This window comes from Cherax quadricarinatus, chromosome 78 (assembly GCF_038502225.1).
Source record: "Cherax quadricarinatus isolate ZL_2023a chromosome 78, ASM3850222v1, whole genome shotgun sequence".
Taxonomy (NCBI): Eukaryota; Metazoa; Arthropoda; class Malacostraca; order Decapoda; family Parastacidae; genus Cherax; species Cherax quadricarinatus.
Genome location: NC_091369.1, coordinates 21,630,011 through 21,657,510, shown reverse-complemented (window position 1 = coordinate 21,657,510; position 27,500 = coordinate 21,630,011). Strand labels below are relative to the sequence as shown.

The 27,500-nt window shown below is 49.2% G+C and overlaps 1 protein-coding gene across 5 annotated transcripts in view; it reads left to right on the top strand.

Annotated features, from left to right (window-relative positions):
• Positions 1-27,500, top strand: part of LOC138855028 (uncharacterized) — a 397,726-nt gene that overhangs the window by 183,209 nt on the left and 187,017 nt on the right. The window contains exon 1 of one of the 5 annotated variants that reach the window (XM_070101771.1): positions 15,867-15,998. The exons of the other annotated variants lie outside the window; for them this stretch is intronic. Coding sequence (XP_069957872.1) covers positions 15,882-15,998 — 117 coding nt within the window. The 5' untranslated portion in view covers positions 15,867-15,881. Of the gene's footprint in view, positions 1-15,866; positions 15,999-27,500 lie in introns of those variants that run through there. 5 annotated transcript variants of the gene reach the window in all.

Below are 27,500 nucleotides of genomic sequence, written 5' to 3'. Positions count from 1 at the left end.
ACTTCCCTGGTTATGGTGGTACTGGCCACGCTCCGCCTCCCTCCACTTCCCTGGTTGTGGTGGTACTGCCACACTCTACCTCCCTCCACTTCCCTGGTTATGGTGGTACTGGCCACACTTCGCCTCCCTCCACTTCCCTGGTTATGGTGGTACTGGCCTCACTCTGCCTCCCTCCACTTCCCTGGTTGTGGTGGTACTGCCACACTCTACCTCCCTCCACTTCCCTGGTTATGGTGGTACTGGCCACACTTCGCCTCCCTCCACTTCCCTGGTTATGGTGGTACTGGCCTCACTCTGCCTCCTTCCACTTCCCTGGTTATGGTGGTACTGGCCTCACTCTGCCTCCCTCCACTTCCCTGGTTGTGGTGGTACTGCCACACTCTGCCTCCCTCCACTTCCCTGGTTATTGTGGTACTGGCCACACTCCGCCTCACTCCACTTCCCTGGTTATTGTGGTACTGGCCACACTCTACCTCCCTCCACTTCCCTGGTTATGGTGGTACTGGCCACGCTCCGCCTTCCTCCACTTCCCTGGTTATGGTGGTACTGGCCTCACTCTGCCTCCCTCCACTTCCCTGGTTGTGGTGGTACTGCCACACTCTACCTCCCTCCACTTCCCTGGTTATGGTGGTACTGGCCACACTTTGCCTCCCTCCACTTCCCTGGTTATGGTGGTACTGGCCTCACTCTGCCTCCCTCCACTTCCCTGGTTATGGTGGTACTGGCCTCACTCTGCCTCCCTCCACTTCCCTGGTTATGGTGGTACTGGCCTCACTCTGCCTCCCTCCACTTCCCTGGTTGTGGTGGTACTGCCACACTCTACCTCCCTCCACTTCCCTGGTTATGGTGGTACTGGCCACACTTTGCCTCCCTCCACTTCCCTGGTTAAGGTGGTACTGGCCTCACTCTACCTCCCTCCACTTCCCGGGTTGTGGTGGTACTGGCCACACTCTGCCTCCCTCCACTTCCCTGGTTGTGGTGGTACTGGCCTCACTCTGCCTCCTTCCACTTCCCTGGTTGTGGTGGTACTGGCCTCACTCTGCCTCCCTCCACTTCCCTGGTTATGGTGGTACTGGCCTCACTCTGCCTCCCTCCACTTCCCTGGTTGTGGTGGTACTGCCTCACTCTACCTCCCTCCACTTCCCGGGTTGTGGTGGTACTGGCCACACTCCGCCTCCCTCCACTTCTGGTTATGGTGGTACTGGCCACACTCTACCTCCCTCCACTTCCCTGGTTATGGTGGTACTGGCCTCACTCTGCCTCCTTCCACTTCCCTGGTTGTGGTGGTACTGGCCTCACTCTGCCTCCCTCCACTTCCCTGGTTATGGTGGTACTGGCCTCACTCTGTCTCCCTCCACTTCCCTGGTTATGGTGGTACTGGCCTCACTCTGCCTCCCTCCACTTCCCTGGTTGTGGTGGTACTGCCACACTCTGCCTCCCTCCACTTCCCTGGTTATGGTGGTACTGGCCACACTCCGCCTCCCTCCACTTCCCTGGTTATGGTGGTACTGCCACACTCTACCTCCCTCCACTTCCCTGGTTGTGGTGGTACTGCCACACTCTGCCTCCCTCCACTTCCCTGGTTGTGGTGGTACTGCCACACTCTGCCTCCCTCCACTTCCCTGGTTGTGGTGGTACTGCCACACTCTGCCTCCCTCCACTTCCCTGGTTGTGGTGGTACTGCCACACTCTGCCTCCCTCCACTTCCCTGGTTGTGGTGGTACTGCCACACTCTGCCTCCCTCCACTTCCCTGGTTGTGGTGGTACTGCCACACTCTGCCTCCCTCCACTTCCCTGGTTGTGGTGGTACTGCCACACTCTACCTCCCTCCACTTCCCTGGTTATGGTGGTACTGGCCACACTTCGCCTCCCTCCACTTCCCTGGTTATGGTGGTACTGGCCACACTCCACCTCCCTCCACTTCCCTGGTTATGGTGGTACTGGCCACGCTCCGCCTCCCTCCACTTCCCTGGTTATTGTGGTACTGGCCACACTCCGCCTCCCTACACTTCCCTGGTTATGGTGGTACTGGCCACACTCCGCCTCCCTCCACTTCCCTGGTTATGGTGGTACTGCCACACTCCGCCTCCCTCCGCTTCCCTGGTTATTGTGGTTCTGGCCACACTCCGCCTCCCTCCACTTCCCTGGTTATGGTGGTACTGGCCACACTCCGCCTCCCTCCTCTTCCCTGGTTATGGTGATATTGCCACATTCCACCTCCCTCCACTTCCCTGGTTATGGTGGTACTGGCCACACTCCGCCTCCCTCCACTTCCCTGGTTATTGTGGTACTGGCCACACTCCGCCTCACTCCACTTCCCTGGTTATGGTGGTACTGCCACTCTCCGCCGCCCTCCACTTCCCTGGTTATGGTGGTACTGGCCACACTCCGCCTCACTCCACTTCCCTGGTTATGGTGGTACTGGCCACACTCCGCCTCACTCCACTTCCCTGGTTATGGTGGTACTGGCCACACTCCGCCTCCCTCCACTTCCCACCTCGTCTCTCTCCTCTCATTATTTCTTCTTGTTTCCTCTGTTTCGAAAAATCTCACATACCTTCTAATTCTCTAAACAGTGACGTGGATACTGTATAGAATAATTAACTCAGAGCCCATGCAGGAATAAGCAATATTATACGGCTTTAGGCAGTATTTTTACTCACAGCAGAAGTGACACAACTTAGTTTTAATTTAGAAAAACACGTAAGCAAACACTGTGAGATATTTATTAGAAAGCGCTTCGTTATTGGGAAAATGATCTAGGTCCCAGGGCCTTGACGTTTTTTAATATATATGCCCTAGTGTTTGCTTAGGTGTTTCTGCAATTTGTGGGTATATATTGCCAAGGTTTATACCACTACTTGCTTATAACCAGTAATAATCTGAGTTCCTCCTAAAAGCATGGTAAATATCGCACGATCCAAGCAAGCAACGAGGAACTAGCTCCTACTTCACACAACCAGTGTGAAGGCTTCTAGTAACTACGTCGTCTACATGGCTGTATGCTGGCCCATACAACAGTCTGGGCCAGCTACATCGTTTACATGCTGCATGTTGGTCCATACAACAAGCTGGGATAACAACGTTGCATACATGGCTGTAAATTCGTCCATACAATAAGCTAGTATACCTACGTCATGTACATAGCCGTATGTTCGTCCATACAACAGGCTGGGCCACCTACGTCGTCTACATAGGTGTATGTGTGTTCATACATCAAGCTGGGATAGCTCCGTCGTCTACATGGCTGCATGTTCGTCCATACATGAGGCTGGGCAAACTACTTCGTCTACATGACTGTATATTCGTCCATGCAACAGGCTGGGCCACCTACGTCGTGTATATGGCCGTAAATTCGTTAATACAGCATGCTGAGCCACCTCCGTCATCTACATGGCTGTATGTTGTACCAAACAATAGGCTGGGCCAGCTACGTCATCTACATGGCTGTATGTTCGTCCATACATAAGGCAGGGTCTGCTACGTCGTCTACATGGCTGTATGTTCGTCCAAAACAACAGTCTTTGCCAGATACGTCTTCTACATGGCTGTATGTTGGTCCATACATCAGGCTGGGCCAGCTACGTCGTATAAAGGGCCGTATGTGCTTCCATACAACAGACTGGGCCGCCTACGTCATCTACATGGGTGTATGTTTATCCGTACATCAGGCTTGGAGAGCTACGTCATCTACATGGCTGCATGTTTGTCCATACAAGAAGCTGGGCCACCCACGTCATCTACATGGCTGTATGTTCGTCCATACGACAGGCTGGGCCACCTACGTCGTCTACGTGGCTTTATGTTGGTCAGTACAACAGGCTGAGCCAGCTACGCCGTCTATAAGGCCATATGTTCATCCATGCATCAGGCTAGGCCAGTATCGTCGTCTGCATGATCGTATGTTCGTCCTTACAACAGTCTGGGCCAGCTACGTCGTCTACATTACTGTATGTTCGTCCATACATCAGGCTGGGAAAACTAAGTTATGTGCATAGCTATGAATTCGTCCACACGACAGGCTGGGCCACCTACGTCGTCTACATGGCTGAATGTTGGTCCATATAACAGGCTGGGTAAACTACTCTGTCTTCATGGCCGTATCATCGTCCATACATCAGGCTGGGATAACTATATTGTATACATGGCTGTGTATTAGTCCATACAATAGGTTAGGCCACCTACGTCGTGAATATGGCTGTATGTTCGTCCATGCAACAGGCTGGGCCAGCAACGTCGTCTACATTGCGTGTATGTTGGGCTACACAACAGGCTGGGCCAGCAACGTCGTCTACATGGCTGTATGTTGGCTCATACATCAGACTGGGCCAGCTAGATCGTCTAAGTAAGTAAGTAAGTTTATTCAGGTATACATAAATACAGTTACATAGATTATCATACATAGCAGCATATGTGTAGAGAACCTGGGATAACACAAAAAAGTCAGACACAGTGACTTATTTCCATTGGGGTCCTTTATTCCATTGGGGTCTACAGGGCCGTATGTTCGTCCGTACATCAGGCTGGGCTACCTACGTCGTCTACATGGCTGTATGTTGGCCCATACATCAGACTGGGCCAGCTAGATCGTCTGCAGGGCCGTATGTTCGTCTGTACATCAGGCTGGCCCAGCAACATCTAAACATTGTACTGAACGTCTAGAAGAGTTACTCAAGTTCTTACCACCATAATATATAATATCGTCTCTGTCTCTGAATATTGATATATAGCATTTCATATGACAAAAATGCACATACATTGCTGATATTCTAATGCTAATTTTATGTTCTTTTCTCTTTCCAGTTCCCAGAGAACATTTTTTTCCTGATCAAAAGATCCAACAAGAACACTGACTATGATGTTATTGATCCTAAACCTGACTCAGAAACTGATGTAGATTCTTCAACTGAGGTGAAAACTGATGAGAGTGTAAGATATAACACAACATTACCTCACTTGTGTATACATACAAGCAGGTTGTTATGTCAGTTGTGTAGCAGGAAAGATATCCTAGTCAAATCAACTATTGCATGTTCAATCTGCAAGGTAAATATTTGTCTGAAAGTTGACAACAACTGTTTCTTTCACTTCATTAACAAGGTTCACTTAGCAGTAATATTATACATGATCAGAAATAATTGTTAATATATATGTTTAATGTAATAACACTTATTAGTTTATAAGAGTTTTCCATAATGTAAAAATAACCTTTACCATATTATTGTACAATATTTCTTTACCATGTCCAGATATACTGATAACAAAGTCCAATTATCTCTTCTATAAGTTACTACTAAATAATAATGTTTAAATATACATGCATCTCTTATATTTAACATTTTGAAACATTATGTTTATAATTTTTTCTACCTTTGATGGGTAATAGGCAACTAAAAACATTTCAGCGGTAAAGATAACTTATAGAAGATTATACTATAAACATACAATATTTTTTATTCCAATACTTTCCCTGTTAAAGGTTCAAGGGAGTATTTGTAATCCCAGGATGACTAACACTGCTTTAAGCAACTATTTCTGCTCACAGGTTTAGTAATATAACTTGGCGTTACGGCAGCATTTTTACTCACAGGATGAGTAAGAGAGATTTTAAAGCAGTATTTTAACTGCCAGGAGGAGTAATATCCCTCCGAGGAATATATAATTAAGACATGTGCAGCAGTTGTGTATCTTTATTAGTAAAACATATTCACCTACACAGAAGACTTCCTCAGTCAGATACAGAGGCAAGTGTTGTACGTGTGTCTTAATTATCAACTGGTCAGTATTGTGTAACATTTTCAACATAACAATAATATAGAACCTGACTGACAATGTCAACACTTGGTGTGAGGGAGGGTGGTGTGAGGGAGGGGGGTGTGAGGGAGGGTGGTGTGAGGGATGGTGGTGTGAGGGAGGGTGGTGTGAGGGAGGGTGGTGTGAGGGAGGGTGGTGTGAGGGAGCGTGGTGTGAGAGAGGGTGGTTTGAGGGAGGGTTGTGTGAGGGAGGGTGGTGTAAGGGAGGGTGATGTGAGGGAGGGTGGTGTGAGGGAGGGTGGTGTGAGGGAGGGTGGTGTGAGGGAGGGTGGTGTGAGGGATGGTGGTGTGAGGGAGGGTGGTGTGAGGGAGAGGGTGGGTGGTGTGTGGGTGGGTGGTGTGAGGGAGGGTGGTGTGAGGGAGGGTGGTGTGAGGGATGGTGGTGTGAGGGAGGGTGGTGTGAGGGAGGGTGGTGTGAGGGAGGGAGGGTGGTGTGAGGGGTGGTGTGAGGGGGTGGTGTGAGGGATGGTGGTGTGAGGGGGGTGGTGTGAGGGAGTGGTGTGAGGGAGGGTGGTGTGAGGGAGGGTGGTGTGAGGGAGGGTGGTGTGAGGGAGGGTGGTGTGAGGGGGTGGTGTGAGGGGTGGTGGTGTGAGGGGGTGGTGTGAGGGGGTGGTGTGAGGGAGGGTGGTGTGAGGGAGGGTGGTGTGAGGGGGGGGTGGGGTGAGGGAGGGTGGTGTGAGGGAGGGTGGTGTGAGGGAGGGTGGTGTGAGGGAGGGGTGGTGTGAGGGAGGGTGGTGTGAGGGGGGTGGTGTGAGGGAGGTGGTGTGAGGGAGGGTGTGAGGGAGGGTGGTGTGAGGGAGGGTGGTGTGAGGGGGGTGAGGGAGGGGTGTGAGGGGTGGTGTGAGGGAGGGTGGTGTGAGGGGGGTGGTGTGAGGGAGGGTGGTGTGAGGGAGGGTGGTGTGAGGGAGGGTGAGTGTGAGGGGGGGTGGTGTGAGGGTGGGTGGTGTGAGGGGGGGTGGTGTGAGGGAGGGTGGTGGTGTGAGGGAGGGTGGTGTGAGGGAGGGTGGTGTGGGAGGGTGGTGTGAGGGATGGTGGTGTGAGGGAGGGTGGTGTGAGGGAGGGTGGTGTGAGGGGGGTGTGAGGGGAGGGTGGTTTGAGGGGGGGGGTGGTGTGAGGGAGGGTGGTGTGAGGGTGGGTGTGGTGTGAGGGAGGGTGGTGTGAGGGGGGGTGGTGTGAGGGAGGGTGGTGTGAGGGGTGGTGTGAGGGTGATGTGAGGGAGGGTGACGTGTGAGGGAGTGTGTTGTGAGGGAGGGTGGTGTGAGGGAGGGTGGTGTGAGGGAGGGTGGTGTGAGGGAGGGTGGTGTGAGGGAGGGTGGTGTGGTGTGAGGGAGGGTGGTGTGAGGGAGGGTGAGGGATGGTGTGAGGGAGGGTGGTGTGAGGGAGGGAGGGTGGTGTGAGGGAGGGTGGTGTGAGGGGGGGGTGATGTGAGGGAGGGTTGTGTGAGGGAGGGTGGTGTGAGGGAGGGTGGTGTGAGGGGTGGTGTGAGGGTGGTGTGAGGGGGGTGGTGTGAGGGGGGTGGTGTGTGGGGGGGTGGTGTGAGGGAGGGTGGTGTGAGGGAGGGTGATGTGAGGGAGGGTGATGTGGAGGGGTGGTGTGAGGGAGGGTGGTGTGAGGGAGGGGGATGGTGGTGTGAGGGAGGGTGGTGTGAGGGAGGGTGGTGGTGTGAGGGGGGTGGTGTGAGGGAGGGGTCTAGGAGGGTGGTGTGAGGGAGGGTGGTGTGAGGGAGGGTGGTGTGAGGGGGGTGGTGTGAGGGAGGGTGGTGTGAGGGAGGGTGGTGTGAGGGAGGGTGGTGTGAGGGGTGGTGGTGTGAGGGAGGGGGGTGTGAGGGGGGTGGTGTGAGGGAGGGTGGTGTGAGGGGGGGTGTGAGAGGGTGGTGTGAGGGAGGGTGGTGGTGTGAGGGAGGGTGGTGTGAGGGAGGGTGGTGTGAGGGAGGGTGGTGTGAGGGAGGGTGGTGTGAGGGGGGGGTGGTGTGAGGGTGGTGTGAGGGAGGGTGGTGTGAGGGAGGTGTGGTGTGAGGGAGGGTGGTGTGAGGGAGGGTGAGTGTGAGGGAGGGTGGTGTGAGGGAGGGTGGTGTGAGGGGGGGTGGTGTGAGGGAGGGTGGTGTGAGGCAGGGTGGTCTGAGGGAGGGTGGTGTGAGGGAGGGGGGTGTGGTGTGAGGGAGGGTGTGTGAGGGAGGGTGGTGTGAGGGTGGTGTGAGGGAGCGTGGTGTGAGAGAGGGTGGTTTGAGGGAGGGTTGTGTGAGGGAGGGTGGTGTGAGGGAGGGTTGTGTGAGGGAGGGTGGTGTGAGGGAGGGTGGTGTGAGGGAGGGTGGTGTGAGGGAGGGTTGTGTGAGGGGGGGGTGGTGTGAGGGAGGGAGGTGTGAGGGAGGGTGGTGTGAGGGAGGGTGGTGTGAGAGGGTGGTGTGAGGGTGGTGTGTGAGGGATGGGTGGTGTGAGGGTGGTGTGAGGGGGTGTGAGGGAGGGTGGTGTGAGGGATGGGGTGTGTGGGTGGGTGGTGTGTGGGAGGGTGGTGTGTGGGAGGGTGGTGTGAGGGAGGGTGGTGTGAGGGAGGGTGGTGTGAGGGAGGGTGGTGTGAGGGAGGGTGGTGTGAGGGAGGGTGGTGTGAGGGAGGGTGGTGTGAGGGAGGGTGATGTGAGGGAGGGTGGTGTGAGGGAGGGTGGTGTGAGGGAGGGTGGTGTGGTGTGAGGGGGGTGGTGTGAGGGAGGGTGGGTGGTGTGAGGGAGGGTGGTGTGAGGGAGGGTGGTGTGAGGGAGGGTAGTGTGAGGGAGGGTGGTGGAGGGAGGGTGGTGTGAGGGGGGTGTGTGAGGGAGGGGAGGGGAGGGTGTGTGAGGGTGGTGTGAGGGGAGGGGGGTGAGTGAGAGGGTGGTGTGAGGGAGGGTGGTGTGAGGGAGGGGGGTGTGAGGGTGGGGGTGTGAGGGGGTGGTGTGAGGGCGGGTTGTGTGAGGGAGGGTGGTGTGAGGGAGGGTGGTGTGAGGGAGCGTGGTGTGAGAGAGGGTGGTTTGAGGGAGGGTTGTGTGAGGGAGGGTGGTGTGAGGGAGGGTGGTGTGAGGGAGGGGTGTGAGGGAGGGTGTGAGGGAGGGTGATGGTGTGAGGGAGGGTTGTGTGAGGGAGGGTGGTGTGAGGGAGGGTGGTGTGAGTGAGGGTGGTTTGAGGGAGGGTGGTGTGAGGGAGGGTGGTGAGAGAGGGTGGTGTGAGGGAGGGTGGTGTGAGGGGGGTGGTGTGAGGGGTGGTGTGAGGGATGGTGGTGGGAGGGTGGTGTGAGGGAGGGTGGTGTGAGGGGTGGTGTGAGGAGGGTGTTGGGAGGGAGGGTGGTGTGAGGGAGGGTGGTGTGAGAGGGTGGTGTGAGGGAGAGTGGTGTGAGGGGGGAGAGTGGTGTAAGGAGGGAGAGTGGTGTGAGGGACGGTGGTGTGAGGGAGCGTTGTGTGAGGGAGGGTGGTGTGAGGGAGGGTGGTGTGAGGGAGGGTGAGGGATGGTGGTGTGAGAGGGTGGTGTGAGGGAAGGTGGTGTGAGGGGGTGGTGTGAGGGGGTGGTGTGAGGGAGGGTGGTGTGAGGGAGGGTGGTGTGAGGGAGGGTGGTGTGAGGGAGGGTGGTGTGAGGGAGGGTGGTGTGAGGGAGTGGTGTGAGGGGGTGGTGTTAGAGGGTGGTGTGAGGGAGGGGGGTGTGAGGGAGGGTGGTGTGAGGGAGGGTGGTGTGAGGGAGGGTGGTGTGAGGGAGGGTGGTGTGAGGGAGGGTGGTGTGAGGGAGGGTGGTGTGAGGGAGGGTGGTGTGAGGGAGGGTGGTGTGAGGGAGGGTGGTGTGAGGGATGGTGGTGTGAGGGAGGGTGGTGTGAGGGAGGGTGGTGTGAGGGGGGTGGTGTGAGAGGGTGGTGTGAGGGAGGGTGGTGTGAGGGAGGTGATGTGAGGGCGGGTGGGGTGTGGGAGGGTGGTGTGAGGGAGGGTGGTGTGTGGGAGGGGGGTGTGTGGGAGGGGGGTGTCAGGGCGGGTGGTTTGAGGGAGGGTGGTGTGTGGGAGGTTGGTGTGGGGGGGATGGTGGTGTGAGGGGTGGGTGGTGTGGGGGTGGGTGGTGTGGGGGATGGTGGTGTGAGGGAGGGTGGTGTGTGGGAGGGTGGTGTGTGGGAGGGGGGTGTGAAGGAGGGTGGTGTGAGGGAGGGTGGTGGGTGGGAGGGTGGTGTGGGGGATGGTGGTGTGAGGGATGGTGGTGTGAGGGAGGGTGGTGTGTGGGAGGGTGGTGTGTGGGAGGGGGGTGTGAGGGAGGGTGGTGTGTGGGAGGGTGGTGTGGGGGATGGTGGTGTGAGGGAGGGTGGTGTGTGGGAGGGTGGTGTGGGGAATGGTGGTGTGAGGGAGGGTGGTGTGTGGGAGGGTGGTGTTGGGGATGGTGAAGTGAGGGAGGGTGGTGTGAGAAAGGGTGGTCTGAGGGATGGTGAAGTGAGGGAGGGAGGTGTGAGAGGGTGGTTTGAGTGAGGGTGTTGAGAGGCAGAGTGGTGTGAGGGAGGGTGGTGTAAGGGAGGGTGATGTGAGGGAGGGTGATGTGAGGGAGGGTGATGTGAGGGAGGGTGATGTGAGGGAGGGTAAAGTGAGGGAGGGTGGTGTGAGGGAGGGTGGTGTGAGGGAGGGTGATGTGAGGGAGGGTGAAGTGAGGGGTGGTGAAGTGAGGGAGGGTGGTGTGAGAGGGTGGTTTGAGTGAGGGTGTTGAGAGGCAGAGTGGTGTGAGGGTGGGTGGTGTAAGGGAGGATGGTGTGAGGGGGTGGTGAGAGTGGGAGGGTGATGTGTGGGAGGGTTGTATATGTGGGGTTAGGGTAGGTGGAGTAATGGTGGGCAAAATGATGGTGGGTGTTGATAGGTTATGTTGTGTGTGTTTGGAGTGGGAGGATAGGTGGCATGAAGGTGGGTGGTATGAGGGGTCTGGGGAAGGAGACGTTGGAAATGTGTGTAATGTGAGTGTGGGAAGTTTGAAAGTGGGAGTTGCGGGGGTGGGAGGCGTAGGTGTAAATGTGGATAATGATAATGGATGAGTGGAGGTGTGTAGTATGTGTGGGTAGTGTGTAGTATGTGTGGGTGGTGTGTAGTATGTGTGGTGGTGTGCAGTATGTGTGGTTGGTGTGTAGTATGTTTGGGTGGTGTGTAGTATGTGTGGGTGGTGTGAAGAATGTGTGGGTGGTGTGTAGTATGTGTGGGTGGTGTGTAGTATGTGTGGGTGGTGTGTAGTATGTGTGGATGGTGTGTAGTATTTGTTGGTGGTGTGTAGTATGTGTGGGTGGTGTGTAGTATGTGTGGGTGGTGTGCAGTATGTGTAGGTGGAGTGTAGTAGGTGTGGATGGTGTGTAGTATGTGTGAGTGGTGTGTAGTATGTGTGGGTGGCGTGTAGTATGTGTGGGTGGTGTGTAGTATGTGTGGGTGGTGTGTAGTATGTGTGGGTGATGTGTACTATGTGTGGGTGGTGTGTTGTATGCGTCGGTGGTGTGTAGTATGTGTGGGTGGTGTGTAGTATGTGTGGGTGGTGTGTAGTATGTGTGGGTTGTGTGTAGTAGGTGTGGGTGGTGTGTAGTATGTGTGGGTGGTGTGTAGTATGTGTAGGTGATGTGTACTATGAGTGGGTGATGTGTACTATGTGTGGGTGGTGTGTAGTATGTGTGGGTGGTGTGTAGTATGTGTGGGTGGTGCGTAGTATGTGTGGGTGGTGTGTAGTATGTGTGGGTGGTGTGTAGTATGTGTAGGTGATGTGTACTATGAGTGGGTGATGTGTACTATGTGTGGGTGGTGTGTACTATGTGTGGGTGGTGTGTTGTATGCGTCGGTGGTGTGTAGTATGTGTGGGTGGTGTGTAGTATGTGTGGGTGATGTGTACTATGTGTGGGTGGTGTGTTGTATGCGTCGGTGGTGTGTAGTATGTGTGGGTGGTGTGTAGTATGTGTGGGTGGTGTGTAGTATGTGTGGGTGGTGTGTAGTATGTGTAGGTGATGTGCACTATGAGTGGGTGATGTGTACTATGTGTGGGTGGTGTGTAGTATGTGTGGGTGGTGTGTAGTATGTGTGGGTGGTGCGTAGTATGTGTGGGTGGTGTGTAGTATGTGTGGGTGGTGTGTAGTATGTGTAGGTGATGTGTACTATGAGTGGGTGATGTGTACTATGTGTGGGTGGTGTGTAGTATGTGTGGGTGGTGTGTAGTATGTGTGGGTGGTGCGTAGTATGTGTGGGTGGTGTGTATTATGTGTGGGTGGTGTGTAGTATGTGTGGGTGGTGTATAGTATGTGTGGGTGGTGTGTAGTATGTGTGGGTGATGTGTACTATGTGTGGGTGGTGTGTAGTATGTGTGGGTGGTGTATAGTATGTGTGGGTGGTGTGTAGTATGTGTGGTTGATGTGTACTATATGTGGGTGGTGTGTAGTATGTGTGGGTGGTGTATAGTATGTGTGGGTGGTGTGTAGTATGTGTGGTTGATGTGTACTATATGTGGGTGGTGTGTAGTATGTGTGGGTGGTGTATAGTATGTGTGGGTGGTGTGTAGTATGTGTGGGTGATGTGTACTATGTGTGGGTGGTGTGTAGTATGTGTGGGTGGTGTATAGTATGTGTGGGTGGTGTGTAGTATGTGTGGGTGGTGTGTAGTATGTGTGGGTGGTGTGTAGTATGTGTGGGTGGTGTGTAGTATGTGTGGGTGGTGTGTAGTATGTGTGGGTGGTGTGTAGTATGTGTGGGTGGTGTGTAGTATGTGTGGGTGGTGTGTAGTATGTGTGGGTGGTGTGTAGTATGTGTGGGTGGTGTGTAGTATGTGTGGGTGGTGTGTAGTATGTGTGGGTGGTGTGTAGTATGTGTGGGTGGTGTGTAGTATGTGTGGGTGGTGTGTAGTATGTGTGGGTGGTGTGTAGTATGTGTGGGTGGTGTGTAGTATGTGTGGGTGGTGTGTAGTATGTGTGGGTGGTGTGTAGTATGTGTGGGTGGTGTGTAGTATGTGTGGGTGGTGTGTAGTATGTGTGGGTGGTGTGTAGTATGTGTGGGTGGTGTGTAGTATGTGTGGGTGGTGTGTAGTATGTGTGGGTGGTGTGTAGTTTGTGTGGGTGGTGTGTAGTAAGCAGGTGGTTAGTGTGAGAATGGGTAGTGTGGAACTGGTTGGTGGGTAGTGAGTGTGGGGTGTTGTGAGAGTGGGATGGGGGTAGTGAGTATGGGTGATGTGGTAGATGAGACTGGGCAGTGGGGAATGAGGATTTGTGGTGTGAGAGTGGGTGGTGGGGAATGAGGATTGGTGGTGTGAGAGTGGGTGGTGGGGAATGAGGGTGGGTGGTGTGTAGGTGATTGTGTGAAAATGGGCAGTTTGACAATGGGTTGTGTGTAGGTGGATGTTTTGATAGTTTATGGTGTGAGAATGGATGGATGTGGAGTGAGATGGGTTGCTGTCAAAGTATTTTTATTTATATTTTAATAAAAACAGTATATACAAAACATATAAGGAAAGGTACACAATAAGATTACATACATTATTAATATAGATTAAACGTGTACAAAGCCCAAATATTATACCAGGTTGAAAGTTACTAAACCATGCTTAAAGACTCGAAAACAAATCTCACAACACACTCACAGGCCAATACACAGTTAAACCAGACTGTGAGGTGCAGCATGACACATGATCAACATCATGCATCCTGCACCTCCAACCCTCCCCATCCCTGTCTTTGGAAAGGCGTGTAGTGACACGCACAGGACCCCACACAGGCAAATGTTAATAAACAATAAGAAACATAACTGGAATAAACAATACATACATTTGCAATAATGAAGACTTAGAAAACACAAACAGATCGTCCTTGCCAGGTTCAAAAAACCACACATGCTGTGTAAGTGTCACAAAAATAGAACATAATGCTAGAATATTTCCCCACAAAGGGGCACCTTGGTACTAGAAAACACACCTTAGTGGAACAAAGTTCCCACTGCTGAAAACAAATATATACAAACATGCCATAATACAGCACCCAATTAAGGGTTTTGTCACTTATTCGCACATAAACAGTAAAACACCCCTATACATGGTTGTCAGTGGACAATGTACCTATTTGGTCTGATCCAAGGATATCGGACACTGGCCTTGATCTACAAAATAATTACATATCCTCAGATTTATAAATAAAACAGATACAACTGTGTCCAGAACAGGAATTAACGCTCTCACACACACGCCCAATGTTAGAGAATCACCAGTGACCATGACTGATGAGTATCAACTCATCAAGATACAGAGACATGACAATACACCAGGACACACACTGTCGCCAAGAACATTGTCAAGCATCCACCCACCTCTCCCCCACCCAGCCTGGGTTCAAACAGCCACACAGACACCAAACTAACCCTGGCCCACACCCAACAGCCAGTAAACCATCACCCATATGGCCAGAACTTACATACAACAAGCAAATGAACACTCACTTCCTGCTAAGCAAGAACCCTGATCACCTCAAAGCACTTGCTCACTCCAAGTGATCAGCTCAATGCAACCCCTGAAATGCCATTCCACCTCTCACACACTCATACTAGCAGTCACCTCCACCTACAAGGCTAATAAAGCACCAACTGTTAAACTGAGGTAACCCACCAGAAAAGCCTCCTCCCACCAATGGCCCTATTGCTACAAACCATCTTATTTAAAGGTCCTGCTAATACCCGTTTGTGCACGACCCACTCCCCATTCCCTCGCATACCCCTATAGACATACACAAAATCTACAATTAAATATGCCAAGGCTTGCTGGAAGCTCTCAGGCACCCCCTGGACTACAGACTTAATGCCCGCAACACTAAAACCGCAACTCCCACACCTGAGCCACGACCCACCCCATCCAGTCCCTTATACCCCCCAGACCCTCACAGAAATACACATGATATGCTGTTTCAGCATCACCACATAACCTACACTCTCCCCCCTCCCCCACCCACCTCTTCCAGAGAACCACTCCAGATGGCAAAACTCTGTGCAGGAAGAGGAACATTTCCTCCCGCACCCGAGATCAAATGCGTAGCCTACAAAACCTCACCTGATGTCCTCCATGCATTCATGGGATATATCTCCTCCACGGGTACCACTACCCTTCCCCAAAGCATACACTCCAAAATCTCCACCTGAATCTTACCTGGATCCCTCAGGACCAAGAGCACCCGCAACACCACCTCACGCTCCCGTAACTCCACACCAATACAACCGCCACATTGCAGCATGCAGGTGCTCCATTCCCCCTCCCCCGTCATTCCCTGCACCTACCCCTAACCCTCCCTGAAGCACCAGCAGCGTTACCACCTCCCTCCTCAGCCAATCATACCACGAACCCCAAAAGAACTTGAACACCCTCTTTAGGATCCCAGTAATATCCGGCACATGCCATACCTTGCTATAAAGTAACACGTTCACCATGATGACCCTCTGTAAAAGACTTAAATGGTATTGCCGCAAACACCCCAAACGATGTTCCACCCGTTTCACAATGCATACAGAGTGTAAACTCTCGCACGTACCAGATCACCCATATACACGATGCCACAAATCATTAAGCTATCCACCACACATCACATCACATCACCACCCCACTCCTCCCACACCATCCAAGCCCCCAACCCCATCAATTTTCGATTTCTTCACATTAACCCGCATACCAGTAGCACCCCCAAACGTATGGATGACGGCACCTACCTTTCTCAAGCATGTCCCCTCCCCTCCCACACAATAATTGTCTTGCCGTCAACGTAACCCACAAGCCCCGACTAACACCCCACCTCCCTCGAACCCACCCACCCACAAATACAAGCCTCAACAGTCCTGTAAAATGGGTCCTGAACAGAAGCAAGCAGAATTTGTGGAAGTGGACATCCCTGTCGAAGACCCTGCCCCATGTTCACTGATTCCCCTAAACGATCATTGATCTGCACATGCACCTGCATGCCCCTATAAACGTCTCCACCCACCTCACAATTTCCTACCAAAAGCCCTGTCTCCCCAAAGCCTCCCATTTCGCACGATCATTGAGCAATGCAATGTCTACAAGTTGGAAAAACAGTTTTATATACCACTTGCGACTCATATGCAATGTCACATTCCATTTGTCATGATGTCATGTGTATTGTGGACCTGCTTTGCTGGTGCCAGTACAAGTGTGAGTGTTGTAGTGTGTTGTGGAGCTGCCCAGCTAGTGCCAGTACCAGGGTGAGTGTTACTAGTGCCAGTGAAAGGGTGGGTGTTGTTATATGTAAGTAAGTAAGTAAGTTTATTCAGGTATACACAAATACAGTTACATAGAATTATCATACATAGCAGCATATGTGTAGAGAACCTGGGATAACCCAAAAAAGTCAGACACACTGACTTATTTCCATTGGGGTCCTTTTACCTTATTATTATAATATAAAGGTTGAAGATTGAAACACTTATGCAGCATATGGGAATCTTTATTCAGGAAACGTTTCGCCACACAGTGGCTTCATCAGTCCAATACAAAGAGGAAGGCGTAAGGAGAGGAGGAGTATGAGGTAATCAGTCCCTCAACGTGGAGTCGATGTGTTCAGTCCATCAATCTTGTAGAATGTACAGCATAGGGCCGTAGACGTGGCTTATATACTGTAGTGAGGTGAGGTGAAGCAGGCGGAGGCGGGGTCATAGTGGTACCATCCACTAGTCGAAGTAGGTCTTCGTCCAAAGGTTGAACAAGTGTTGAAGAATTCTTTGTAAGAAGATCCCATGATGCTGCAGTGTCTGACAGTTGTGATGAATGGTTTGAAAAACCGACAAGTTGGTACCTCATTATCGATAGTGAGTACTATGTTAGACCTATCTACTGGCTTATGGCTATACCCCAACTGTTTTAGTTGTTGCCAGAGCTTTCTGGGGTTATGCTTATACTCTTCAATTTTTGAGCAATAGTGCTTTGCCTTTGCTCCTTTTATAAGTCTCTGTGCTCTTTTCCTCACCCTTTGGAATTCATTTAGTGCTGCAATATCCTGTCTGTTTGCTTTAGATCTTTTTAGCAGCTGGTCTCTGAATTTCATATTATCTAATATCTCAGTATTCATCCAGGGTTCAGTTCTTCGTTTAATCCTAACCTCTTTAACTGGTGCAATATTATCAAGGATGGTAGTGAACATTGTTTTGAATTTTTCCCAGGCATCGTTTACGTCCGTGCAACTTGTTATCTCTGTCCAGTCACAATTGTGTAGCCTATTTACCAGTGTTTCTTTACTGTAGTTTCTAGTTGACCTCATTTTTATTGTCCTGTGTAGGCCTATCCTCTCCCTAGTGATTTTCCTGGTGCAGTAAATGATGAAATGATCACTAAGACCTGTGGTAATGACGCCTGACTGACTAATGTTCTCAGAGCGGTTACAAAGTATGTGGTCAATTAGGGTGGCTGAGAACTGTGTGATCCGGGTTGGTGTATTAATTAGTTGAGTGTAACTATTTAATCCTAGAATTTGCTTATACCTTTTGCATAGCCCGTTATTTTGCTGCTGAAAACAGATATTGAAGTCGCCCAGTATTATTGTCTCGCAATTGTTTTCAACTCCGGAGAAGACTCTGGAAAAGTCTTCTAAGAACTGGTCCTGGGTAGGAGGGCGGTAACTAGTTCCTACTAAGATGGGTTTGGTCTTAGGAAGCAGCACTTCAAACCATAGAATCTCCAGTTTATTGTTATTTAAATCAGGTCTTGGGTTGTAAGCTAAGTCATTTCTAATGTAGGCACATACTCCACCACCCTTTCTGTTCCTATCTAAGCGTTTTATATTGTAACCATCTATTTTGACCTCGTCGTCAGTCACCGTATCATCCAACCAAGATTCAGAGATGGTTATAACTGCCGCCCTAATTTTGTTAGCTAGAATCCTAGTCTCTGCCAATTTAGGAAGAAGTGATCTTGCATTGACATGAATAAAGTGAAGGCCTGTTTTCATAAAACAATCATACTCATCAATATATGGCAATGGGTCATTTGTATTAAAATTAGGTAAATCAATGTCATCACTGCTAAAGGGTAACTGTGCCAAAGTGCATTTGTTACACACAAAATGAATTCTGGCACCGTTGCTATAATTGTACATACATCCATCATGCACCCACCCCTTACACATTTTACATAAGGTGCCTTTTCTGTTTTTCATGCGTACTTTAGTACAGTGTATGCACCTGTTTGGTGGTGTTTGAGATAATAATGGCTGTATTGTCTCACATTGACCTATGTATGCATTACATATGGAGTTAAGGTTATCATTCCTAGCTACTAGACCGTCATTATTGCCGTCATTTATCTGTCTGTTTTGCCTCTGCACAATAGTTTGAGGTCCTGGATTAATTTGGATATCACCACTTAAGAGTACTTTTTTTTTTTTATTTAAAAGCAACATACACATAAACCATAATAAGAAAAAACACAAGCCGACAACAAGCAAATCAAAAAACCGTGGCAGACAATGTCAGTACACACACAAAAAACAAAATACAATTTAACACATTGATAAAACAAAATTTTACTGAAAAAAAACCAACCAGTTTACGGAAAAAACGTACCGACTACTAAACAAAACGTCGGAGTCATTATAAAACATGTAGGAATAAATCCTATAAACATGTATATATGTATATACATACACATGCACATATACACATACATGTATGTGTACATGTGTTCATACAGAACAGACTGGATTATACACGAAAAAATACGCAAAATGACTTATCACTAAATAAACTAAATATATAACATCCAATAACAGAAGTGGCAGACAATGTCAGGTACACACAAAATACATTTTAACACATTGATATAACAAAATTCTACTGAAATAACCCAACCAATTTATGAAGAAAAAAAACATAACGACTTCCAAACAAACAGTCGGAGTCATTATAAAACAAGTAGGAATAAGTCCTACAATCATATATACACATACAAGCATATACACACATACGTGTATGTGCACATGTGTTCGTACAGAACAAACTGGATTATACATAGAAATAAAATGCTAAACGACTAGTTACCAAATAAACCAAAAATATATTACATCCAATAATAGAACTATACCTAAGACAAACAAACCTACACACAAACAAACCTACCCACAAACACACCTACACACAAACAAAGTTAATGTTACCGATTAACACTCAATATATAATATGACCTTCCATACAAATTGAAGGGTATATATAAACCCCATAAAATACTTACATATTCTCGTACATAGTTCATAATGTACCCCTTCAATACGATAAAAAAAAAGACGTATGACAAGGATAAAGCTATCATCAGATTCGAATATATAAAACATTTCCTCAAATATACATATGAATATAAACCCCATATGTAAAATGGTTCTTATAACAATAAAAGAAAAAACAGAAAATCACATACAACTTTTAACTCTGTGGTTTTACAAAATTCATAAGGTCTACATACACTGGAGCCCCCGACGGCTCAATGCAAATAAACTTTACCCACATCAACCACCTTGCAAACCAGTCAACCTTCCTCATCAGGCTTCCAATCACTCCAAGAGGACACACCACTGAAGAGACCAACCCCTTGCCTCTCACCCCGTCACCAAGCGGAGTGGACGTTCAACAGTAAGTTCACGATATCCCTCCGGAAAACTAGTTACCCACCTTCCCCCATATAATTGTTTGTTCCTACACGCTGTCCTATAAAAACACGCAGCCAATGCTTTTATCCTAATGTTTCCCTCCACCTCCCTCATCCCCCAAGAGACATACAAGTAATCAACTATTACGTATCTGATAGCCCTCCCCACCTCGTTGGGCATCCCTCCCATATCTAACATTAAAGCCCTAAGGGGTGATATCTAACCCCCCCCCCAATAAAAGGAAAACCCTCTTCAACCACAATCTTACCACCTCCAATGCAGAACAAAAATATACTACATGGAAAGCAGTTTCAACTTCCCCACAAAAACCGCATGACGCCTCTCTCACAAAACCCATTCGTCTTAGCACCTCTTTCGATGCTAACGTCCCCATAAGAAATCTATATACTAATTCTCTCGCTCTTGCCTGTATTCTTAGTTTACTAAATTCCACCCATATCACTCTCCAATCATATGTGGGATAAACTGCCATCCCCTGCATTGATTCCTGACGACGACCCACACCCACCAACCGTTTTACCTTGAGTTTTTTAACATTGCGAACCTTTAACATAAACGTCAACATATCTTCACACTCCACTAAGTCCCTGGCACCCCACCATTTGCGGATATCCCCCATCACCTCCCCCACCCGAAGACCCCTTTCCCCCGCTGCCCGAATATACCTCTGCTTCACATATAGCGCCTTCACCCTAGACCCTAATGCCATCAATCCCAATCCTCCCTGTCTTACCGCAGTCATTACCACATCTTTGCCCAACCACGCCCTCCCAAAACCCCACACATACCTTAATACTCTTCTTTGTAATTCCATAATATCCTGACTTCGTAAGGGATAAATTTCCGCCACTCCCCACACCTTACTATAAATCAGCGTATTTACCACCACAACCCTTTGATGCAAGGTTACGTCCCCGGCCCATAGACTCCTGAGCCTACTCAAAGCTCTGTCCATTACCATTTCTGAATTAACCCTCCTGCTCTCCTGTGCATCTGCCTAATACAAAATCCCACAAATCTTTAGCCTTTCTACAGTTATCCAGCCAAACTCCTCCCCCAAGGTCCCGCCTACCCAAGTACCTACCTCCAGCAACCGTGATTTCTGCTTATTAACTCTCATCGCAGTAGCATTCCCAAAAATCTCAAGTACCCTTTCCACTTTACTTAAATCTTCTATCTCGTTAAGTAAAACAGTTGTATCATCTACATAACCAACACTATTCCCACAAAAGCCTCCACTCTCCCCCATCCTTCCCATCCCACCATCAACCAGAAAATAGAAAGGATTCTGCATACATGCAAAGAGTATTTGGGAGAGTGGACACCCCTGCCTTAAACCCCTCCCCATGCTTACAGGACTACCCAACCTACCATTTACCTGTACTCTCATCGATGCATCCGCATACAATGTCCGCACCCATCCCGCCAACCTCCCTCCAAAACCCATTCTCACCATACTCTCCATCAAAAATTCCCTATCCACATAATCATAAGCTTTCTCCCAATCCAGACCTAGAATACCTCCCTTACTACTACCCTCAAGGAAATCCCTAATACATGCATGACCTACCCGCATACTCCTCCCCGGGATTCCAAAATGTCCCCCATGTATCACCGACCCCATGACCTTCTTCAGTCTATTACCCAAAATTTTCGCAAAAACCTTGTAATCTGCTCACATCAGAGATATTGCTCGGTAAGCACTCAACTCTCTTCCCCCCCCTCTGCTTTGGCACCAAAACTATGACACCCATACTTTGCGATGTGCCCAACTTCCCACTAATTAACATATGATCCAATACCCTAACAAAGCATTGCCTAATACACCCCCAATGTGCTCTATAAAAATCATTTGGTATGCCGTTTATCCCTGGTGTTTTCCCGGTACTCATCCCGAAAACTGCCTCTTCCACCTCAACCTCACTTATACCACCCTCCAACCCCACTCTATCCTGCTCACTTAAAACACTATGGACCCCCCCTCCAAAAATACCCTCCCAGGAACTCCCCTCCCTCCAACTCCATTTCTCCCTAAACCAACTATCAGCATAGAGACTCATACTTTCCGTATTGGATAGGACCCGACCCTCTGGATACCCTCCCACCCCAGGGCTTGTCTCCAAATGTAGAATGGTGGTTACTCTCTGCCGGTCTCGAAATTTATGTAAAACAAATCCGGACGGCTTATCACCCCACAATACGTCCTCTAACCCCGCTCTAACCCTAATTGCATCAAACCTATCATTGCATAATTCAGCTATTCTACTCCGAAGACTGGCCATGTCATCCCTCCTACCACCTCCCCCAACATAACAGTCTTGCAACTGTCCCTCCAGATAATTTTGCAGCCCAAAACACCACCTCGCCTCTTCTCGTCCCCTGACCTTAAAGAAATTCGCTATTTCAGGTTTAGCCTGCATTTCCCACCAATCTAACAGATCTATCTCCCTGTTCCTAGCCTCCCAAAAATGCAACCACCAATCACTGAAAAAAGGCCCCTCCCCCTCCTCCTTAAGAAGCCTAACATTTAATTTCCAGTACCCAGAATAAATACGCACCACTCCATCCCACATCAGATCTGCTATTACCGCCCTGTGATCAGAAAACCCAACATCGAAGGTTTGCACCCTAACATCTATACCCTGCTTAATATAGATTCTGTCCAATCGTGCCTCATATCCCCTACGGACAAACGTGTGCTCCACTAGGTATCCCCTCCTCCACACCACATCAACAACCCCAACATCCCGCAATGTATCCTTCAAAACACTCAACACGCAACCCGCCCCTCTAAGTTCAACATCACCACTCCGAATCACACAATTCCAATCACCTCCTATTACTGTTATAGCAGGCAAACCTCTCAAGTGATACAGCAATACCTCCCTGACAAAATCTACTTTTACCCTGGTATTGCTAGTTGCTGGCATGTAAACTCCTACGAAACTAGCTCGACTCTCACCCCAGACACCATCCACCCTCACGACCCTCCCCCCTTCTTCCCAACCAATGACACGCAAGGGGCTGGTCTCCTTTACAGCCACTGCTACCCCACCTTTCAATTGCAAACCACTGGTAACATACATCCGATATCCTTTCACCGGCAACTCACATCCAGCCTTGTGATTATGCTCTTGCAAAAAGCAAATGTCGACATCAAACCGCCGTTAAAACCACTCCAACCAAACTTTCTTGACCTCAGTCTTAAGTCCATTAACATTAAGCGTGACACATCTGAAATTTATAGAAGAGGCGGCTTTCCCCTATGCCGCTGGGATTTACTCACTACACTTTTCACATTACGTGTTCCCTTGCCACTCGAGTTTTCCTGTGCAGTCACCTCCCCCCTCCCTCTCCCACTGTGCAACTCAGGCACACCTCTACCACTATGAGACATCTGCTCCACCACCGCTGCCCATGACTTCTTCCCCGGCCTCTGCCCCGGGGTAATGACCTCGTCTATCTCTGACACAGCAGTTCTTTTCCTAGAACTTCCACTTTCACACATATCACCATCAGGCGAACCCTCCTGGTGTACCTCCACGACCACCACACGCTCCAGTCCTTTCTTACTCAAGTCTTCCTCCACGATTTGTTGTCCCTCCAGCGCTCCGTCCTCACATAAACTGAGGACACCTGCACAGGGCTCCTTCCCATCCAGAAAATCCTTGATCACATCCGCCAATGAACCATCCTGGGTCGAAGCTTCCTGGACTAAAGACTCCTCAGATGTCACCTTCAACTCCCCCGACGCCCCTGGGAGAGTGACACATGTCTCCGCCGCCGCCTCCTCCCGTTCGACCTCCTCGCTCCAGAGGTCAGTCCTCCGGCCTCCCGAGGCACCGGAGCCAGGCACCAAATCACACGGCTGTTGAATCACAATTGGAGTTCCCAGAACTCTAGGAGCCTGCCTCCTAGGACACAGGGCTACTATGTGCTCATAAGAGCTACACAGACGACATGTTTTCCTCTGACCAGCATAGTACACATAAACCTGTGTTCTATAACAGGTCATCGTAACATAGGATGGTATAGGCCTTGTTAAAGACATTTTAAGAGTGTAAGAACCCTCCGGCAGCCCTTCATATGGACCATCCCTCCACACCCCCATGGTTGCAGAATGCACTGTTAGGGGACGAGAAGAGACGAGGTGGCTTTTTGGGTTGCAAAATTATCTGGAGGGACAGTTGCAAGACTGTTATGTTCGGGGAGGTGGTAGGAGGGATGACATGGCTAGTCTTCGGAGTAGAATAGCTGAATTACATAATGATAGGTTTGATGCAATTAGGGTTAGAGCGGGGTTAGAGGACGTGTTGTGGGGTGATAAGCCGACCGGGTTTGTTTTACGTAAATTTCGGGACCGACAGAGAGTAACCACCATTCTGCAATTGGAGACAAGCCCTGGGGTGGGAGGGTATCCAGAGGGTCGGGTCCTATCCAATACGGAATGTATGAGTCTCTATGCTGATAGTTGGTTTAGGGAGAAATGGAGTTGGAGGGAGGGGGGTTCCTGGGAGGGAATTTTTGGAGGGAGGTTCCATAGTGTTTTAAGTGAGCAGGATAGAGTGGGGTTGGAGGGTGGTATAAGTGAGGTTGAGGTGGAAGAGGCAGTTTTCGGGACGAGTACCGGGAAAAAACCGGGGATAGACGGTATACCAAATGATTTTTGTAGAGCACATTGGGGGTGTATTAGGCAATGCTTTGTTAGGGTATTGGATCATATGTTAACTAGTGGGAAGTTGGGCACATCGCAAAGTATGGGTGTCATAGTTTTGGTGCCAAAGCAAAGGGGGGGAAGAGAGTTGATGTGCGCAGATTACAAGGTTTTTGCGAAAATTTTGGGTAATAGACTGAAGAAGGTCATGGGGTCGGTGATACATGGGGGACAGTTTGGAATCCCGGGGAGGAGTATGCGGGTAGGTCATGGACGTATTAGGGATTTCTTTGAGGGTAGAAGTAAGGAAGGTATTCTAGGTCTGGATTGGGAGAAAGCTTATGATTATGTGGATAGGGAATTTTTGATGGAGAGTATGGTGAGAATGGGTTTTGGAGGGAGGGTCGTGGGATGGGTGTGGACATTGTATGCGGATGCATCGATGAGAGTACAGGTAAATGGTAGGTTGGGTAGTCCTGTAAGCATGGGGAGGGGTTTAAGGCAGGGGTGTCCACTCTCCCAAATACTCTTTGCATGTATGCAGAATCCTTTCTATGTTCTGGTTGATGGTGGAATGGGAAGGATGGGGGAGAGTGGAGGCTTTTGTGGAAATGTTGTTGGTTATGTAGATGATACAACTGTTTTACTTAATGAGATGGAAGATTTAAGTAAAGTGGGAAGGGTACTTGAGATTTTTGGGAATGCTACTGGGATGAGAGTTAATAAGCAGAAATCACGGTTGCTGGAGGTAGGCGCTTGGGTAGGCGGGACCTTGGGGGAGGAGTTTGGCTGGATAACTGTAGAAAGGCTAAAGATTTGTGGGATTTTGTATTTGGCAGATGCACAGGAGAGCAGGAGGGTTAATTCAGAAATGGTAATGGACAGAGCTTTGAGTAGGCTCAGGAGTCTATGGGCCGGGGACGTAACCTTGCATCAAAGGGTTGTGGTGGTAAATACGCTGATTTATAGTAAGGTGTGGGGAGTGGCGGAAATTTATCCCTTACGAAGTCAGGATATTATGGAATTACAAAGAAGAGTATTAAGGTATGTGTGGGGTTTTGGGAGGGCGTGGTTGGGCAAAGATGTGGTAATGACTGCGGTAAGACAGGGAGGATTGGGATTGATGGCATTAGGGTCTAGGGTGAAGGCGCTATATGTGAAGCAGAGGTATATTCGGGCAGCGGGGGAAAGGGGTCTTCGGGTGGGGGAGGTGATGGGGGATATCCGCAAATGGTGGGGTGCCAGGGACTTAGTGATAAGATAAGATAAGTTAAGATTTCGTTCGGATTTTTAACCCCGGAGGGTTAGCCACCCAGGATAACCCAAGAAAGTCAGTGCGTCATCGAGGACTGTCTAACTTATTTCCATTGGGGTCCTTAATCTTGTCCCCCAGGATGCGACCCACACCAGTCGACTAACACCCAGGTACCTATTTGCTGCTAGGTGAACAGGACAACAGGAGGTGTAAGGAAACGTGTCGAAATGTTTCCACCCGCCGGGAATCGAACCCGGGCCCTCCGTGTGTGAAGCGGGAACTTTAGCCACCAGGCCACCGGGCCTGTGTGAAGATATGTTGACGTTTATGTTAAAGGTTCGCAATGTTAAAAAACTCAAGGTAAAACGGTTGGTGGGTGTGGGTCGTCGTCAGGAATCAATGCAGGGGATGGCAGTTTATCCCACATATGATTGGAGAGTGATATGGGTGGAATTTAGTAAACTAAGAATACAGGCAAGAGCGAGAGAATTAGTATATAGATTTCTTATGGGGACGTTAGCATCGAAAGAGGTGCTAAGACGAATGGGTTTTGTGAGAGAGGCGTCATGCGGTTTTTGTGGGGAAGTTGAAACTGCTTTCCATGTAGTATATTTTTGTTCTGCTTTGGAGGTGGTAAGATTGTGGTTGAAGAGGGTTTTCCTTTTATTGGGGGGGGGCGGAGTCAGATATCACCCCTTAGGGCTTTAATGTTAGATATGGGAGGGATGCCCAACGAGGTGGGGAGGGCTATCAGATACGTAATAGTTTATTACTTGTATGTCTCTTGGGGGATGAGGGAGGTGGAGGGAAACATTAGGATAAAAGCGTTGGCTGCGTGTTTTTATAGGACAGCGTGTAGGAACAAACAATTATATGGGGGAAGGTGGGTAACTAGTTTTCCGGAGGGATATCGTGAACTTACTGTTGAACGTCTACTCCGCTTGGTGACGGGGTGAGAGGCAAGGGGTTGGTCTCTTCAGTGGTGTGTCCTCTTGGAGTGATTGGATGCCTGATGAGGAAGGTTGACTGGTTTGCAAGGTGGTTGATGTGGGTAAAGTTTATTTGCATTGAGCCGTCGGGGGCTCCGGGGTATGTAGACCTTATGAATTTTGTAAAACCACAGAGTTAAAAGTTGTATGTGATTTTCTGTTTTTTCTTTTATTGTTATAAGAACCATTTTATATACGGGGTTTATATTCATATGTATATTTGAGGAAATGTTTTATATATTCGAATTTGGTGATAGCTTTATCCTTGTCATACGTCTTTTTTTTATCGTATTGAAGGGGTACATTATGAACTATGTACGAGAATATGTAAGTATTTTATGGGGTTTATATATACCCTTCAATTTGTATGGAAGGTCATATTATATATTGAGTGTTAATCAGTAACATTAACTTTGTTTGTGTGTAGGTGTGTTTGTGGGTAGGTTTGTTTGTGTGTAGGTTTGTTTGTCTTAGGTATAGTTCTATTATTGGATGTAATATATTTTTGGTTTATTTGGTGACTAGTCATTTAGCATTTTATTTCTATGTATAATCCAGTTTGTTCTGTACGAACACATATGCACATACACGTATGTGTGTATATGCATGCGTATATATATACATATATATATATATGATTGTAGGATTTATTCCTACTTGTTTTATAGTGACTCCGACTGTTTGTTTGGAAGTCGTTATGTTTTTTTTTCTTCATAAATTGGTTGGGTTATTTCAGTAGAATTTTGTTATATCAATGTGTTAAAATGTATTTTGTGTGTACCTGACATTGTCTGCCACTTCTGTTATTGGATGTTATATATTTAGTTTATTTAGTGATAAGTCATTTTGCGTATTTTTTCGTGTATAATCCAGTCTGTTCTGTATGAACACATGTACAGGTGTGGGTGTTGTGTGTTTTGCACCTGCCTCGCCAGTGACAGTACAATGGTCGCTGTTTTTTCGTGTGGTCGACCTGCCTAGCTAGTGCCAGTACTAGGGTGGGTGTTCATGAGTGTGGTGGACCTGCCTAAGTAGTGCCAGTACATGGGTGGGTGTTGTGTGTGGAGGACCTGCCTAGCTAGTGCCAGTGCTAGGGTGAGTTTTGTTGTTTGTTGTGGACCTGCCAAGCTAGTGTCAGTACAATGGTGGGTGTTG